The sequence below is a fragment of the Medicago sativa genome, chromosome 3, assembly GCF_051527215.1.
Source record: "Medicago sativa cultivar Bolivia chromosome 3, Bolivia_mono, whole genome shotgun sequence".
Taxonomy (NCBI): domain Eukaryota; kingdom Viridiplantae; phylum Streptophyta; class Magnoliopsida; order Fabales; family Fabaceae; genus Medicago; species Medicago sativa.
In genome coordinates, this window is record NC_140751.1 from 95,758,627 (window position 1) to 95,778,312 (window position 19,686).

The window sequence follows — 19,686 nt, forward strand, 5'->3', positions numbered from 1 at the left end:
GGTTCAAGCATTGCTTGGACTTGATCAAGTTTGTTGAAGAGTAATTCCCTTTTGGAGAGAGCATTATGGTGGTTGATGGTTAAATTGACATCATCACCAAATTAGAAGTCAAGGTGGAGAATGTTGTTAGTTGGCTTCAAATTTGTGGTTTTGAGAAACAGAGAAATCGTGACACGATTTCATCAACGTGTCACGATTTTGGCTATGCCGAAAGCATGTTTTGCTGGTGTATAATCGTGGCACGATTTTGAGAAAACGTGACACGATTTTCGGCGTGCTGGGCAAGTTTTCAGGATAAGGTTGGTCGTACCTTGGGTCGTACGTATCAAACGTGTCACGATTTGGACAAACGTGACACGATTTTGACAGCTGAAGACTGCTATATAAGTGTTTCTTTGCAGTTTTTGAAGTAGAGCTTGAAGAGAGAGAAACTTGGATTACAAAGGAGGTAACTTTAGGGTTGAGTGTCTTTGTAGTGAGGATCTCTTGGGTTGAGAAACATTGTAAACACCTTGGGTAGTGAGATTTCACCATTGGAAGGATCAAAAACTTCCTTTTGTGTTTTTCTCTTAGGATTCATTGTGAGTGTGGGTGACATGAAAATGGGTAGAAATTAGGTCTTGTTCTTTTGTGAGCTTTTAAGCTAATTTCTTGTAACCCATTTGTATCACTTTCATCTTAGTGGATTGGAGGGCTGCTCTCTCCCCCAGAGTAGGTCATATTGGACCGGGTTACCATCTTGGTGTGTTTGTTCCTTTCTTTCATTGCTTATCTCTATTGCTTTGATTATGCTTGTGGTGTTGCTTTACACTTAGATTTAGATCTGTTTTTGTTGTTGTTGCTTGGAGACACTTTATCTATTGATTACCACTTCCTTTACTCCACACATCTTTGTTATTCATTGGTGTGATTTTGTTCGGATTCACAACAATAGTAAATCAAAAGTAAACCAATTCCATATCAAAGCCTATGATACTTCTTGTTGAAGATGACAAGATTAATATCATGATAACACAGTCCATGATGAAAAAGTTTGGTCATAACATACCTGTTGTCGCTAATGATGGAGCAGAAGCAGTGCGTGCGGTCAAGCGCTGCTTGCACTTATGATTTGGTTCTGATGGTAATTTATGGATCTCAGAAATGTATGTTTTTTCATTTTATCTCTATGAATAATTTTCATATATTTAACTGTGTTAAAAATTTCAAGCAATGCTGCTTATTAATATATTATCTTATGATCATGATTTCAACAATTCAAGTGATGGTTGCACTTTACAGGTTGTGTGCATGCCAGTTATGGATGATCTTCACGCAATCAAACTGATTCGGTCTTTCCAGGAAACATGGAATTGGGATGCTGCAAAAGATGACGGAATCGAGCCGGCGGCGAAGCTAGCAATAATTCTATGAGGTGGCCACATATAATTTTTTTTTTAAACTAAACTAACCAAGTAGACAACAAAAGTTCACAATAACTATTACTTATATAAAATGTTCTTCATAAAATATACATTTGATTCAACAAGAACGGATTATACCAAAAAATGTGGCAATAAACTATTTTGTACCAAAAAAGCCATAGTAGAATAGCGGATTGTACCAAAAAAGCTACAACAAAAGAAATAAAAACTAATAGTAGCTATTTATAAAAATTGATGTTAATTGTTGCTAATTATGTTGCTTGATGTTAGTTGTTGTTGTTTAGGTCACCATGTCGTTTGTGGCTCTTCTCTTCTATTCCATCGTACTGTGTAATTGTATTGTGATTGTGAAAAGTTAAAAAGCCATCCTTGTTTTATTAACTGTGTGGTGCTGGTGGGCTGAGAGTGTGTGGGCCTACAATTGTATTACTTTATTTGTTAAATAAACCAAATATTGTTATTATTTACTCCCTCCGGTCCTATTTATAAGAGAAAGTTAGGTCAACAAAAGTTAATGTATTTGGACTGAATTTTTAATTAGATACATCAACTTTTGTTGACCCAAGTTTCTCTTATAAATAGGACCGGAGGGAGTATTATTTATCTCTTTTGGGTGTTAATTTTTTGGTTCCTATACGACATTATCAAATAATTTGAAGTTTGACCAGAAGCTAAATAAAGATAGAAAAAATTATTTCACTTAAAATGAAACTTGGGGTAGCTAAATATATATTATTAGGGGTAGCAAGGGCTACCCCTCCCTTATACTACCATTCGCCCCTGAATCGAGCAAAGTTGACAAGATCCAGATTATGAATGTCATGTTTCATCTACAAAGTGAATTCCTATTGTCGCGGTGAGCTCTAGAAGAATAGAACTATTAACATGTTAAATAGAAAATAGCTTACCTCTTTATGTTTTTTATTGAATTATATAAACGACTATACACATCCTATAAAAATAAATTGCATCCTTAATATGAATGCCTTTGGAGATGACAGCAAATGCTTCGTCAGAGTGCTGAAGAGTGTTCTGCTAATGGTAAGAACTCATATGTTTCAAAACCTATTAGTTTATGAAAATTGAAAGAATGTATTGAACAATACTTAAGGTGATACTTCCCTTGTAATTTCTTCTTGTATTTAGTAAAATTTAGGAAATAATGTATCCTGTTTTCGTCCTTGACTAGTATTATTTTTCATTTTTGTTTATTTTTTCTTTTATTGATTGATCTACACTTGGTAATTTGAAAATGCACAAGTAACAAAAGTCTTTCACAAGTAGTTTTTTTATTTATTGTATATGTTGATCATTATTAACTAAGTTTGAGGGGGGTACTTAAAATACCTGGATCATAAATGTGTAGAGATATAGTGAGGCATGTATTTAGTGATAGCTTAAGCCTGAATAAACAATTTAATTAAGCGTTTATCTACAACAGAAGATAGAATAAAGTGAAACTGTTTTTATATAAGCTATGAGCTATTTTCATAAGCCTATAGAAATAAGCCGAAAACAATTTATGGACAGAAATCCTAGTAATTCAAATAAGTCAATCCTAGCAGACCCTTGATGAGCTATCAGAACTGTCATAAAATTCATCTTGAATCAATACAATAATTACGAGCTTGATGTTACAATTATAGATGATCTCGTGTTGCTTGGGAGTTAATTTCACAGTTGTTCACAGGGGAAACTTCTGGATTAGTAATTTGCATGACATCCATTTCTATGCTTTGACTAAAATCTCCATAAAAGGAAACATTTGATTCAGTTTGACTAAATGGACTAGGTGGATAAGGTGTACCTGGAGAGGCCTCTACCGCACCTAAATCATCATCATGATAAGGACTATTACTACTTCCATTTATATTTTCTGTTTTCTTGAATGTGTGACTGCTCAAGTCTCTTTGATCAAACATCCTAACCATGACTTCAATTCGTCTCCATATTGAATTACTTGGATTATTGTTTAACCAAATGTGTTTGTGCTGATGTAGAAACGTTACCACAAAGATTAGGAGTGCTAATAGGGAAGCAATCCCTGCTATGAGAAAAAGACCCCAGAAGCTTTCAAGGCCAAGACTATTATTAGAGGAAATTTCTGTATTGGAATCTAGACAACGACTTTCTTTGAACCATGCATTCTCAATTGTTCTCATTTTGCCTCCTTGAGTCACATTTAGGATTGCCCTTGAAATGTCTGCTACCAGAGGTGAACCTTTTGGGAATGCCTACAAATTCACCCCCACAAAAGTCAAGTTAGTACTCACAAGCAATGTTTTACAAACCCGATCGTGAATCAAACCAATGCGACTTCTAGGTTATAGTTCAATTGGTTCAATCACAAGTGAACCAAATGAGAAATAAATAAACAAGTAAAATAGTATTCAAATTTTAAAAAGAAATAAATTAAAATATAAAAACATGAATCGTTTGAACCAATAATAGTTGAACCAATTCAATTCAACCAGACTGCAATTGATTGGGATCAAACCAATTCAACTCATTGAATCAGTATGTTAGGTTTGAATTTTGGAATGTTGCTCACAAGAGAAAATTATGATGACATTATATTAGGGAGATAGATGAGAGAGAGAGAGTTAACAAAACTTACATAGCCAAAACCACCCGTTTTAAATCTTGGCTCAACCATGACATACTTTGAAGAAGAACAACTATAAATTCCAAGAAATTGCTTAACATAGGGAACTTCATCAAAAGCAGCATCAATACCACCATTTGCACTTCCTTTTATGAAAAGCTCATTACATTCTTCAGGTGATTGATAAGTAATGAGCTGAGATTCTTGGAAATTCATTTCCTTCAAGATTCCATAAACAAAAGAACCTTCCAGATAGCCAACATTCATCTTATTCTTTAGAAGTTGGTTAACGTCTGTAATAGCTGGCTTTAGTTGTTCAACTGTTAAGAGTGAAGTCAAGCTTGCAGTGTAACTTTGAACCAAAATTAGAACCACAAAAACCCATATAACCACCACAAATCTTGCCAAGTTACTCACTACTCTCTCTCCTGTGATTAAAATGTGATGGTTAACCGTGAGAGCGTATTTGAATTGACTTATTCGAACTTATCTACCGATGTAAATACTTGTGATACTTTTTAAGAGAGCATGCAAACAACATATGACATGTCCATAACCTATTTTCTCCAGATTTCTATAAGCACTCCATGATAGCTTTTGAAAACAGCTTCTAACTTATATGAAAAAAGTTTATCCCACTACTAAGTGGGATCAACTGCATGGATCAAATTACGTCATAAAGTTTATCACAAACCATATTTGGATCCAACTCATCAATGCCTAAATCTTTCCTAATTTGTGATAGAATAACTTATACATGAACACTTATGGATTTAGATTGTATGTAGCAAAAAATTCAAGTAATCCGCAATTTTTGGAACGAGATTGTACAATATAGAAAGTAAGTAAATTTTGATATTTTTTAACTCTAAAATACTGAGTTTGAAAGCTGAATTGTTTGATCTTGATCTGATAATCATTGATGTGCTTACTGTATGAATGTGTGTGTTTGATGAGTGAGACTTACTTTGAGCAAAGACCATAGTTGAAAAGGAAAACCATAAGCTTGTGCCAATCTGATGAGAGGTTGGTCCTCTGAAATCGTTGTTTATTCTATGTTCAAGGACCCAAACAACAAATCCAATGAATACAAATGAACAAGCTGTTGTTACCCAAAGATCCCATGTGAGTGGCTTCAAAAAGGCCCATGCATTTTTCTTTCTGTTGTCTTTCATTATAACAACCATTGTCACACCAGATTCTGTGTATGGCATTGTGAAATCAACATAGTCGGATCTGTTTGCAATGATTGTTACATCCCCCACCACCGCATCAAAGTTCTGATCCAAAATCACCATGGACTAGTTAGTTAGCCTATGATTTTTAGGTTATTTCAAAAACAATTTGTTAGTAATTTCAATTGTTCAAAGACTAATTACTGACAAAGTAGTCATTAGGAGACCTAAAATCCATAGGCAAATCAGTTGCCACTCACATCGGTCTTTAACAACAAAAATTAACGCATGATTATTTTAAATGACATTTTATTATTTAATGGATGTGTTTTTAAACTCTCAAAGAGTAGGGACTATTTTGACCATTTCTTACAATTTCATGCATTAATTTGATTATTTATCCAATAAAGAAACCATAAAGTTCACATATTTCATATATTAAAAGTATACTAAGAATTTGGCAATGTTTCATGATGTAAATTAAAAATCATTCACATATATAAGATCAGGGTTCTTGATATGAGAAAAAAGATTACCCCATAATAAAGTTGAGTGATCAAATCATTGTAGGTTCCCGCCATCTCACCATCAGGCTTTGCAAATGGAACAAACTCATATGGTAATGCATAAGGCAAAATTTCCACCACAGCTTTGAAGACATCAATGCAGAAGCCAGTGGCTAGTGTTGAATTAGTACTTATATGCAAAAATTCAGTGTAGTTATCTCCATTTTTCACTGGTACTCCTATCCTCAACTTCTTCCCAATAGTAGGAATTTCCCATCCCTTTGGAATAGAGTTCATATCCCCTGGCCACATGATTACCCCAAGATCATTTTTAGAAGTAGAGTATATGCTATTATTGCTTCTTATTATGCCTTTTGTGTCCAAATTTCTAACAAACCCTTCATGTGGTGTCCAAAATCCAACCCTTTTTTCCCCATCACCAATCACATTAATTATTTCATATATTGATGCTTGTAACTTCCCACCAACAACATTGAAATCACCACTAAGACCATTAAATCTAGTGTTTAACAAAGCTTGACCCAATTTCTCACCATTTTGTGCAATACCAAAATTTTCAAAAGTAGGCATGTAATAATTGCTTGATGTGTTACTCTCATTGTAACCAAATTTAGTGGCTCCAATTCCAACTTCCTCAATAGCCATTGCTAATGCAATTGTAGCATCATAAGCCCATATTCCAAAAATGTTCAAATTTGTGTCAACAAGTGTTGGATTATCACTTAAAAATTTTCTTTTCCATCTAACTCTAAAATCCTCTAGTTTTTTTGTTCTTGGAATATAAGTCCTAACACCCAATACTCCTTCCATTGATTCCCTCACATTATAACTCAAGGAATTGAATAAATTAGCCATACTATCGGTTGCTATCCAAACATAGCCTTGACTCATCATCCCAATTTGTTTTGCTAAGGTAAAAAGTTTAGAGCCAAGACTTGGTGACATGTGCACAACAAATACTCTAGTGGGTATAGTAGTCATTATTTTATAAAGCTCTTGAATGATATCATCATCATTGGCTGAAAGAGAAATTGCACTTAGATAGGGAACTTGTATATAGGCTTGTTGTAGAACACTAGTTAAATAAGGAATGAGTCCTTCACCAAAACTATTGTCTACATAAATGGGGACCACTTGTTTCCAACCAAAAGCTTGGATAATTGAGGTGATTGCTTTTGCTTGAGCTGAATCACTTTGTGATATTTGGAAGAAATATGGACTTTGAAGTGATGCAAGTGAAGGGCTTGTTGCTGAAAAGGTTACGATGGGCACGTGAGCTTTGTCTCCTAGTTGAATCACAAAATTTGCTTCCATTGTTGTTATTGGTCCCATGATGGCATGCACTTCCTCATTTTTTATGAGATCCAAAGCTGTTCATCACAAATTTAATGACTATTATTGCATAATGATTATGTATTCTAATTGAATCATCCGTATTTTGTCATCTTTATTATCTATCGTCAACATGGTATTAAAAAGTTTGTGAATGTGATCACAGTTTTTTTGGTTTTTGGCATCATTTCTTCTTCAGATTTTGAATTTTGGTTGTTCCTTTCTCTTCTTTCGTTGATGTTTTTGTTGTTGTGCTTATCAATTTAACATTCTATTTTGGTTCATTTGTCCTACTAGTTTTGTTTTGTTGGTTATTTAATAGTTCGTCTCTCCTCTTTCCGTTTGGATTAATTTTGGGTCTTAATTTTGTGTTGTTGGATTGCTTGTTGGTTTGGTTTCTCTTTTTGATTGCTTTCTTTCGTTTGGTTCCAATGTGTGATTGTTTAATATATTGGTTTATCTCTCTAATTGTTGCTTATTGTTTCGTTAATCTCTCTCCATTGGTTCATTTGTGATTGTTTGATGCGATTGTTGCTCATTCTTTAGTTGCTCTCTACCTCTTAATATTTCCTCTCTTTAGTTTGTTGGTCTCTCGCTCTCATATTGCTGTTCATTATTTGATTGTCTCTTTCTATTGGTAATAATATTAGTTGATTTGGTTTAATCTCTAGTTTTCAAGGTGCATTTCCAAGAAACAGCTTGACATTGTTTTAACTTAAGGGGGTGTTGAAATATAAGACAATACTTATAGTATTTTCTATATTAGAGTATTAGAGTATATTAGAATAGCTCTTATGATTAGATTTTATATATTTACATTACATCAATAATATGTTTACTTAATAAAATAACGCCCCCAACCGAATAAGAGAAATGAAATGGGAGACTTGTGTGTGGAACTGGTCAAGCGAAGGGGAATAAAAGAGTGATTTTGAGTTTTAACATAAAAAATACCTACTAGCCTATGAATAAGTCAAAGTGTATATATTATTCAAGAAAGAAAATGTCAATTATTTCTCTAAGTAACTTGCAAGAAAGAAAATATCTATCTAGAATGATTACACTAAAAACAGATTTCAGAACTTTTGAAAAATATATGTTAATTAAATAATGTGTTAACAAAAAAAAAGGTCAAACTTTGAAGAAACAGATGTCAATTAAATCCAGACACATATGGAGATGAAAACATACAGAAACCGTATGCATGCAGAAATTAACATTCATAGATACACAGATTATATAAAAATTAACATAGTAGCTAGAGAGGTGCAATTAGTAAATATTACCATGTGCAGCGGCAGTGACGACGTCCTTATGAGAATCCCTAACGATGATTTGGATTCTAGTTTGGTAATGAGAATGAGAAAGATAGAAATCTGAGAGTGACATGTTTATGCAACTCAATCCTATCTTCCCAACCGTTCCATTACTGCTAATATCAATTACAGCTCCTACTTTCACTACAATATTACTCTCATTTTTAGTTTGTGCCAATACTCCACCTAAAAGATTAATTAGACAACAATAAGTAACCATGAATTTCAGAAATATTGGTTTATATATGTTCATGGTTGAGTCGGTTGCATCAAGTATGGCTTTCAATTATTTCTTCTCACAAGTCACAAGCATCTTTATAGTCGTCCATTGAAAAGTACAAACACCCGAATCTACACATATAATAATACTTTATCATTTCTCCGCTAACTCTTTTCCTTGTCAAAGGTAAGGTGAGCATATAGAGTTTCTCAATTTTATAAATGAACATTTCTATTTAAAAAGAGATAGACGTATGAAATAAAATAAAATATATTTATATATAGTAGACAAAAAAAATACTTAGACACCTATCGGTCTTTTGATCAAAGATTTTTTTCCTCATATAAAAAAAAATGTATTTTATGACATTTTTACTTACATTTTTTAATGACATTTTCCAACATCTTTAATCTTACTTAATTATAGATCATCCCATTGTATTCGAGGAGTAAAGGATTTGTTGGGAATTCCGGATCGAAGAAGAGGCAGATCAAAATATGGTGCAGAAAAACCGAAGTAACTCGATATAAATGAAGGATGCTTCTGAAACTTCTTTTTATTGAATCTCATCGGATCAATCGGCCAGGCGAGAACCCAGAAGATGAATTGGGGTGGGTCCCCTAATTTTTTTTTTAAGAAAAAATAACATACATATATAATATGTAGTTGTAGGCAAAAATACTGAGTCAATTTCAAAAACATTGTATCTTCTTTGAGATTCTTAAAGCAAAATAACTATTGTATAAAAGTCAATATTATATTGCTAATGGGTATTGTACTACAAGTAATCAACTACTCCCTCCGTCCCATAATACCTGACACAGTTGACCTTATTACGCATGTCAATGCATAACTTTGAGCTTAGATATCTTGAATAATATATTAGAAAAAAATTATGAAAATTTGATATTTTGAAAATACTCATCGAGACGAATTTAACGACATCTTATATGATATTATTTGTCTTTGTATATTAGTAGAAAAATACGGTCAAAGTAAGTTAGGTCAAAATTAAAAATTTTCAAATGGGTCATCTATTACAGGACGGAGGGAGTACTATTTATCAACATGCATGATTTGATTATTGTTGTTTTTATAATATAAAAAAATTGAACGGAAGCATATACTGCAGGATGTCTCCAAACTTTTTGGTAAAGTTCATTTGACAAGAAACTAATGTAATAACTCATTAGCTAGCCAGGGCAACTACATATACAGTTGGTGCTCAAAAGATTATGATGTTATTGAATAATAACTTATTAGTAATGATATGACATAAGTTTGTTTCCTAAAAATAATAAAGCATTTAAACATATATTGCTTATTTTAAACACCATTTTAATCCGTTCAAGTTAATTCAAGCTGAATTAGAATTGAGTCAAAAGAAAAAGTTGAATTAGAATTGTTTTCCTGAGTTTTAAATTAAACGTTTCCGCAAACACAGATCATGTATATATATTTTTAATTTTATATGACCTATGTTGAGTGCACTACACAACACTACACTCGGTCAAGGAAACGGTATAGTTCTTTCATTTTCGTTTACCTTTTACCATATCATATTATAATTAGTCATCATGAAATGAGAAAAAAACAAATACGTTTGATAAACATTATATACGTGCCTTCAAAAAAAAAAATTATATGCATCGTCATCGGCAGCAGCAATGCTTTATTTGGCGCGAAATATCTTAACTAAAATGTGAAGTGGGTCCGATTCACGACCTTCGTACGATGGATACGGCCTAAATTCTACTAGATAAGGGTCCATACTAATAGATCAGGATCGTGTGGTCCGGATCCAATGCTAGAGGACCACCCAGATGGTTACACCTGTTCCTCAGGACAGCTGTTCAAGTGAAGGTTTGACAGGCGAAAACGCTATTTATCCCCTATATGTACCAATGCATATCACTGGATCACGTAACACACTTCTTACCATATTTTAACTGCATTCTCTCTTGACCTCTTACTGACTTGGATATCGGAGTACGTTCAGGGACAACACCCTCCCTCTGATGAAGAAGGACTTATGTTGGACTATAATAGACTATGAAAAACTCAGTCCCTCTACACAATGGATATCAACCCAACAAGTAATCTTCCCCTAAAAAAGAACAAGTATATTAGTATATATCAAAATTCAAATAGAGCTCACTATTTTTCCGTCAAACAAATGAAACAAATGAAAAAATAGCAAGTACTTTAAATTTATAGAGAATATATATGAACCATTTGTATGACGAATTATTAAAGAGAATAAAAATGAAAAAATTATATACTTCCAATAGAGCTTAGTTAGATTAAGTCAAAACTAGAGCAAAATTAGATCCCATCTAATCATGACATCGTCAATCTATATTATAATAATTGATCCTTCCGGGAAAAAAAATATTATTACTATATTGCTCAAAAAAAACTTCACAAATATATATGTGTTGAAAGCTATACAACATGAATTTAGTAATAGGTTGATAACAAGTGTTTGTGTCTCTAACACATATTTTTTAATATATTAATTTTTTAATGACTAATATTTACATGAATTCAACTAAATCAATGTGAGTCTCGTATAAATTTATAAAAAAAATAATTGAAAGCCCGATTTATTGCTTTTTCTTTTAGAAAAATGTAAAAGACTTATTGAGTTGCACAAATTATATCATACTTACTAAAAGGACAATGCCTAATATATGTAAGGTCCGGAGTTCAAACCCCGGCCACCACCAAAAAAAATTATATCATATAGACTTATAAAATAAAATAAAAAGTAGTAGACTGATCTGGCTCCAGCTATTTCAGTCGTTGCAGCAATCAAAATAATATAGTCAATGAAATTCACGGTAGCTATGCGTACAGAAACAAGAAGAAGAAAAAAAACAGTTCTCTGGAATATTCTTCGATGTTAACTTTTATTTTATTTTTTTACAACTAATAAAACGAATACATAACCACGAAAAAAAGTTTTGAATAACACAAGGAATGTTAAAACAAAACCCAACTAGTTTAGTACAATGTTATAATGCCGAAACCGAACAAGGCAACAAAAAATTACATATGCTCTAATTAGACTCAAACAAACATATTGTTTCCTGAATCTTCCCTATCATTAAAAATCATATTGTTTCCTGAATCTTCCAAATTCTCTAAACACATGAAAACCATATTAAATGTAAAGCATATCGAAGAGATTTTGAGTTACCGCTCATCTGACCAAACTAGAGAAAGTTACTAGACACACAAATAGGATCAACATAAGAGATGTCAAGCTATAGCCGAATAAGATGCCAAACCAAACTAAAAACGAGACAACCCACAAAAAGATGATCTGCCGACTCGACCAAGCCACAACCAACCACACATAAGTGAAAGTCCTGACGAAGAATGCCTCACACGAATAAGTTAACTTTGATTGAAATCCGATTACGAACGATGTTAATGTGCATATTATTATTTTCAAAATTGCTTTTTTTTAGCTTTTCAAAATATTTTTTCCCTTTTTTCAGAATATTTTCAAAATTGCTCTGAAGTACTTCAATTTATTTTAACGTACTAAAGTCTTCTTTTTTTTCTTTCTTCAGTAAAAAAAAATCTTCTCTTTTTTCCCATAAAGAAATTGATCCTTTAAATTTGACAACATCAACATCAATGTTTTTAGATTTCGTTTATATCGATAGATAGCTTGAAAGATTTCATAGAGTTTCCTCTTTCTTTTCTTTTGAGAGTGATGATTATCTAAGAAAAACAATTTTCGTTGTTGTAGAAATTGTTTCCTCCATATTTATTTGGCTGGATCTAAATGGGAATGAGAGACAATATATTAACTTTTTAATGAGTAATTCAGAACATGACATTTTTAAGTTAGGCGGGGGATGAATTGACGTTGAACACTTCAGTGTACATAGTGTGAAAATGGGATTAAGCAGGGGCGGATCTCCTTTGAGACCCCCAGGTGCCACTGCACCCCCCAACTTCTCTATAAATACCATACTAATCATAATATTTTACATGCTTCATGGTTGTTGTAGTGGTCAGACACACCCCAGATGCTTTCATGGCGTGTGTTCGACTCTCTCATACTCTCTTTTGTGTTCGACTCTCTCATACTCTCTTTTTTATATTTCAATTGTATTTATAATGTATTTATAATGTTTTTTATTCAAAAAAATATATCCTGGCGGGAGTTGAACTTTTTTATTCAAAAAAATATATCCTGGCGGGAGTTGAACCGAGGTTATACAAGTAACACTCAAGCAAGTAAACCACCACTGGGATTAAGTATAGTCACACATAAGCATACTCATACTCTCTTTTGTGTTCGACTCTCTCATACTCTCTTTTTTATATTTCAATTGTATTTATAATGTATTTATAATGTTTTTTATTCAAAAAAATATATCCTGGCGGGAGTTGAACTTTTTTATTCAAAAAAATATATCCTGGCGGGAGTTGAACCGAGGTTATACAAGTAACACTCAAGCAAGTAAACCACCACTGGGATTAAGTATAGTCACACATAAGCATAAGATCGTGTGTTCAATTCATTTTGTCAACCTAAGGATCTCTTAAAATTGTAGGTACCTTGGTCAAGCTCGTTAAACATTGAAACCTGTTTCGACTCTCACGAGCTTCCAAAACTCAATTCTCTTAAACATTATATAAAAAAAAAAGACGTAAGAAATAAAAATTATATTTATATATAGTACATCTTTAACTAAAACTGTCCATTAAATAAATAGATTTTAATTTCATAAAATGTACATATATAGAACAACACGTGGCTTTTAAGCTTTGGTAGAGTAGAATTCATTATATATGTAGTGTATACATTTTTTTTAGGAAAGGTAGTATATACATTATATTTGTATGAAAATGAAAATAATATACATGAAAATACAATATCTACTTACTGCCTATCTATGTTTTTTTCTTAAGATGACAAAATAGAATTATAATAGAAAAACTAATCAAAACATAAGAAGTGTTAAGATTGAGAAGATACAAAAGTCAAGAGATAAATGCGCCAACACATAGCGGCGCTATATATCAACCCAAATAAACAATAATCAAAATTCAAAAGTAGTCACATCTAAGCACATTAGGAGTTGAGTACTCCAATGACAAAAATTATAGGAGAAACCCTTATTTTTAATCCAAGACCAAACCAAAAGCTTCACCAAATCAACAAGATGATCACTAAACCTATCTTGATTACCAAAAATAACTTGGTTTCGCTACTTTCAAATAATCCATAAGCAACCCATCCGTATTGAATGACTTCACTTTTTCTATGAAAAACCAATTCTATAAATTAAGTAACATGACTAGAGTTATTTGTTGATCAACAAAGCACAATTTATGCCTAATCAAGACGAAACATTCAGTCATAACTTACAATTTATGCCTATTTAAAATTACTTCGGTGATCATTTATCTTATTTATTTGTAACACTTGTGTCATTTATCTTTTATTTTTCTCAGTTAGATATTGGTAAGGTGGTTGTAGATAGTTTCCATCTGAATAGAAAAGACCATTTTTATTTTGATTTAAATATTGGTAAGGTGGTTGTAGATAGTTTCCATCTGAATAGAAAAGACCATTTTTATTTTGATTTAACTCTATAATATTTATATCTCGTTTCAAAAAAAAAATCTCTATAACATTTATGTCTGATACATGTCACTTATGTTGAGTGCACTGCACTACATGACTACACAGTCAAGGAAATGGTATAGTTCTTTCATTTTCGTTTACTTTTTCCATGTCATATTTTAATTTGTCCTCATGAAATAAGAAAAAACAAATACGTTTAATAAACATTATATACATTTGTCAAAAAATAAATAAACATTATATACATCGTCATGAGCAGCAGCACTGCTCTCTCTTTTGGCGCGAAATATCTTAAAAAATAAAAAGTGACGAACAAAGATCAAGCAGTATATGCTCGGATACGTAATATTTAAATGAGCAATGCTATATATCAAGAAATATTTTATCAAGAAATTGTCCCGAAATTAATGTTAGCCAATAAAATCTCAGCCTGGCCGGAAATCATGGGTGGTGGGTGTTATGTATTATTTTTTTATGAAACGTTAATAAATAAGATTGAAATCTAAAGGTGATTATTTTGCCATGTCATTCTTGAATTCATCAAGAAAATCCATTCTTGATATCTAGCATTTTCCTATTTAATTAAATATCGAGCGATGCTATATCTCTAGAAAAATAACATCAAGAATTCTTCAAGAATAAAGAATAGTCAATCACAATGCACTATTTGCCACAATTCAAGGAGGTGTGGCTGAAAAATAGGAAGTGGACAAATAAATCATCCAATTAAAATTTGCCAACTATTTCTTGAAAAATTCTTGAAGCTATTTTTCTTGAGAAGTAGCATTTTCCTTAAATATCATATCAGCTACATTTTCTATTTGACTCATCGTAGCAGCTACATAGAAATTTCCCAAGTCTATATACTATATATAAAAGGAAATGTCCATTGAATTTACCAATTTGCCCCTATGAGGGGCATTTTGGTAATTCAATTATTGGAGGGTGTTTTTTTTAGGGTTGGCCTGTGAATTTCCATTTTTGTCCCTAACCAATTTTTTTTAATTATTTTCTAATTTTTATATTTTTAATAACTTTTAATTATGTTTCAATTTTTATATTTTTAACTATTCTTCAATTTTTCCTCCCAAATTCAATTGCTTCTACATTGCCGTTGTGGGAGAATAAGGTATCGTTTGACCCGACTTTTTTCAAACTTCTCTACATTTTTAAGGAGAAGTTAAGCCGAATACAATATCAATTAAGTGCTTACTAAAAAAAATACTTTTTTTTAACGCATAAAATTGAATGGAATGAGCTTTGACCATAAGTTGTTGAATGTTACTTTAAAAAACTATTTCTCGACAATTTATTTCACAAACACCTCTTTTCAACTCACGCTGGGAACCTTTTCTTTATTTTTTAATATTATATTTCAATATGTTTTTTTCTTCCATTTAACTTTATTTTTTTAACCGTTCCATTAATTTTTTAAGGAGATTCCATTTAGTTTTATTACCTTTTTTTTCAAAGGAATTTTATTATCTTTTTATCACTTATATATCTAATTTCAATATCGTTTAATCATCACAATCTCATAAATATTTTTATTCACGCTGTCATTTAATGATCCCAAATATTTTTACCATCTATCCTTTCAATGTAATCTTCCAGACTGAATATTACTAAGCATATGTGAAGAGACTGAATATTGCTCAGCTGATATTACTTTTTTGACGTCAAAGAGATTTTTTATTTTTTAACGGTCAAATTATTAATAACCAAGTTCCTACACAAGACGCTAAAGAGTTTAATGTGTTTCTTTCGTTCATTTTGTGTCATGTAAATATTGGTGTTAATCCCTTTTTGGTAACTCTATGACAGTAGCGCTCACTTTTATAATTTTAACTAATATGTAATTTATGATGTTTTCCTGCTCTTGATAAAGCTTTCATAAATATTTTGATAAAGATTTATAATTTTTGTGCAATATTCATTAATTTGTTCATTTTTCCTTCGGAACAATTTTTTTACAAAATACGTTATTGAACCCCATGCCTTAGACCATGCATCACAAATATTTGGATTATGCGACCTTCATTCTCAAATTTACGAAGAATGGTAATATTTCGTAATTTGAACATCTCTCCTTTAAAACAAGTTTTTTAAAAGTGCGTATAATTCACATGAAAGGACTCGATACTAAATTGCAATTAATATTTGTCTTTGTTGTAGATCATGTGAAATGATTTATATACGTTGAAACTAAAAGGCAAAATGATATAAATCAAGTAGAGAGACATTCAACTATCTGTCTGATTCAGAAGTTTGTTCACCTGAAAGGACTGGATACTAAATTGCAGTTAATATCTACCTTTGTTGTAGATCATGTGAAAGGATTTATATACGTGGTACTAAATTGCAGTTAATATCTGCCTTTGCTAGGGGTGACAAAAATACACATGCTCACGGGTACCCGTGGGTAAAATCCGTCACGGGTATGGAGCGGGTAGCTAAACGGGTATCCACGGGTATAATAAACGGGTATTTGAGTACCCATTATTATATGGACACAGACACGGATTGGATTGTATCCATACCCACGGGTACCCATACCCGATAATAAATTAAGTAAATTACTAATATATCCTTATATATCATATCTTATTACTTAAAGTTGGTACCTTATTTAAGAAAATTTTACCGCCCACCTAAAAATCCTCAATAATAACCTATTTTTAATTCATCTTATTAAGTTCACCGTTTCCACTTCATTCACATCATAAAACATATAGATTATATAAGAATCATGAATTTTCTATGAATTATGTATGATTTATGAAATTTTGAGTGGATTATGTATGAATGTTTAAAAGTTGAAGTTTTTTGGGAATTAAAAAACGTTATTATTTGTACCAAAAAATAAATAAATTCAAAACTCCATGGGTACCCATGGATACCTCAATACCCACGGGTACCCGTATAGTGGGTACCCACGAGGATACGGGGCGGGCACGGGTATCATATTTATCCAATGGGGCGGGGACAGGTATCATATTATCCGTACCCATGGGTATCCATTGACATCCCTAGCCTTTGCTGTAGATCATGTGAAAAGATTTATATACATTGAAGCTAAAACACAAAATCATATAAATTAGGTAGAGATGCTTTCAGCTATCTGTCTGATGCAGAAGTTTGTTCACCTGAAAGAACTGGATACTAAATTGCAGTTAATATCTGCCTTTGCTGTAGATCATGTGAAAGGATTTATATATGTTGAAGCTGAAAGTCAAAATGATATAAATCATGTAGCTTTGGTAATAGAGTTTTCATTGGTTAGGCTTTGATAAAATAGTTAAAAGTTTTTAAAAATATAAAAATTCGAAAATAGTTAAAAAAATCGGTGAGGTAGCCCTCAACCAAGCAACACTAAAAAAAATTATATGCATTCGAGTAACAAAAAAACATACAAACGGACATAAAATATTACTCTAAACGTTAATATGTGTGTGTTTTTTGGCTGAATGAGATAGTATGAGCTAATAATCACGGTTTCTATATATTAAGTGTAGTTGTTGTCAGCCTGTCACCACTCACCGAGCATCTTTCTCGACAGTGATGTCTTAATAATTCTTAACCTTTTTTAAAATGATTTGCATATTCATTATGCATTTTGGTATAGACATTGTATCAGACTTTTTCCTTTGAAAAAATATCATATACATATATTACACAATAGAATTTTTATACTAGCAGTATTTTTGATCTAGCAGGTACTTAATTTTGTAATTGTAACTCTTCATTCCAAGTTTAAACACCATCGTACACTTTCTTGCATATCACTTTTTGCAAGTAAACTATAGCTCAAAATTAAAGCATGTTTTGGAATGGCCAAGCTGCTAATGAAAGACAGAAGTTGAACAAGCACGAATGTTAGAGGGACAATGGGATGTTTGGTACCAGAATGGCTCAAAAATGCACCTATCACTGCAAAAGTGGATATCTGCAGCTTTGGTGTCATGTTGCTTGAAATCTTATTTTGTAGAAGGCACATTGAATTGCATCAAGTTGAAGATGGAACAGAAGGTGGTGATGACATGATACTTATAGATTGGGTTCTATATTGGGCAAAAGAGGGGAAACTAAGAGACATTCTTAGCCATGATGTTGAAGTTGTTAATGATTTCATTAGGTTTGAGAGAATGACTATGGTTGGACTGTGGTGCTTGTGCCCTAATCCAATTATTAGGCCATCTATTGCAAAGGTGTTGCAGATGTCGGAAGGAGATTTTGAAGTTAGTGTTCCACCATTGTTTGATGGAAAAATTTTGTAACCAATTCTTGCTCTTTATTTTGTGTTTAATACAAGACGAATATTTAATCTTATTGATATAGTTATAAGTCACCAAATATATTTTCGGGTTTTTCATGGCTAAGCCTTTTTCTCTTTCTCCTATCAGTTAATTGTAAGCTAAAACTTCTCTAATAACACAACAAACATACTTTGTGGTCCTTAAATATGTGAGAGGTTGTCACAATAGTCTCTGATCGTATGAAAACATACATATATGCATCTTTCGTCAATCGGTTTGGTTATCAATGTATCTTTCATCGATTAATTTAATCCTCAAATGTAGCTTTCATTAGTGAAATTAATCCATAAAAGGGTTAAATATACCAACTTTTTGTTTTAGTCCCTCTAATTTTCTTCAACTTTTTGAAATTGACTGAAAAAATTGCAACTCACACCAACATGAATTCAATGAGGAACCTCTTTATCACTGGTGTTGCCCTTTTCTAAATTCTAAGGTCATTTTGTTCTTTTAATTTCAAACATATTTATTATTCTTTTCATTCATTTTCAACACTTTTAAGAGCTACATGACTTGCACTTAGGGTCCTTGATCCCTTTCCTTATACCACAAAACGATTCATTGTTTTTTTTAAGAGATGATCATTGCTCTTGGATGCTTCTAATGTTTGGTTGTCCATTTTCCATTTTTCAACTCAAACTCAAGGTGGTCGATCAAGTGCAAACTTATCAAACACCATGGGTTTGTCTCAGATTAGTAAACTGTATTTTGATCAGCAGGGACATGATGTACTATGAGATTCCTAATTGGCTACTTTCTCTTCATCAAAGATTTAGAGCTCCATATGTTTGGTCCTAAATATGAAGCACTGCATTATGTAATAGGGATATGATACTTAGGTTGTCGCAATAAGTGATAGGAGTTTGGAAATTCACTTTTAAACTCGGTAATCAAGGACGGTATCCACAAAATTTCTGCAACACAATGTTGTTGTATTTTGACAATTTATTGTTTTAGTAGCGACTCAGGTTCAAATACTAATAAATTTTAGCAATAAACAAATTTTGGTAAATATTTCTAATGTCTGTGGAATATTCAGTAATTTGCTCATTTTTCCTTCGTAACAAATTTTTTAAAAGATATTTAAGACTATGCGGTACCGCTAACACAATTACAATATGTAAATTATTTTTCATAAATGACCCTGAAACAAATAT

The 19,686-nt window shown here is 32.1% G+C and overlaps 1 protein-coding gene and 1 long non-coding RNA gene across 2 annotated transcripts; one reads left to right on the forward strand and one right to left on the reverse strand.

The window, feature by feature from the left end:
- The first annotated feature begins 816 nt into the window (after positions 1-816).
- Positions 817-1,891, forward strand: LOC146942357 (uncharacterized). Its single transcript, XR_015033553.1, has 2 exons — positions 817-1,145; positions 1,282-1,891. It is a non-coding gene; the product is annotated as an uncharacterized LOC146942357 (long non-coding RNA).
- An 896-nt stretch (positions 1,892-2,787) lies between these two features.
- On the reverse strand, positions 2,788-8,765 carry LOC146942358 (glutamate receptor 2.7-like). Its single transcript, XM_085756325.1, has 5 exons — positions 8,350-8,765; positions 5,741-7,101; positions 4,997-5,309; positions 4,042-4,457; positions 2,788-3,658 (listed from the first exon to the last, which is right to left on the reverse strand). The coding sequence occupies exons 1-5, from the start codon at positions 8,630-8,632 to the stop codon at positions 3,065-3,067; spliced, it is 2,967 nt and encodes a 988-aa protein (XP_085612451.1). The 5' UTR covers positions 8,633-8,765; the 3' UTR covers positions 2,788-3,064.
- Between the last annotated feature and the right edge of the window lie 10,921 nt (positions 8,766-19,686).

Coding starts and splice junctions, on each gene's coding strand:
- LOC146942358 (XM_085756325.1), bottom strand. CDS start 8,632: ATGAACATATATAAACCAATATTTCTGAAATTCATGGTTACTTATTGT. Junction 5,310..5,740: donor TCACTCAACTTTATTATGGG/GTAATCTTTTTT, acceptor ATTTTGGATCAG/AACTTTGATGCGGTGGTGGG. Junction 3,659..4,041: donor AAACGGGTGGTTTTGGCTAT/GTAAGTTTTGTT, acceptor GTGAATTTGTAG/GCATTCCCAAAAGGTTCACC.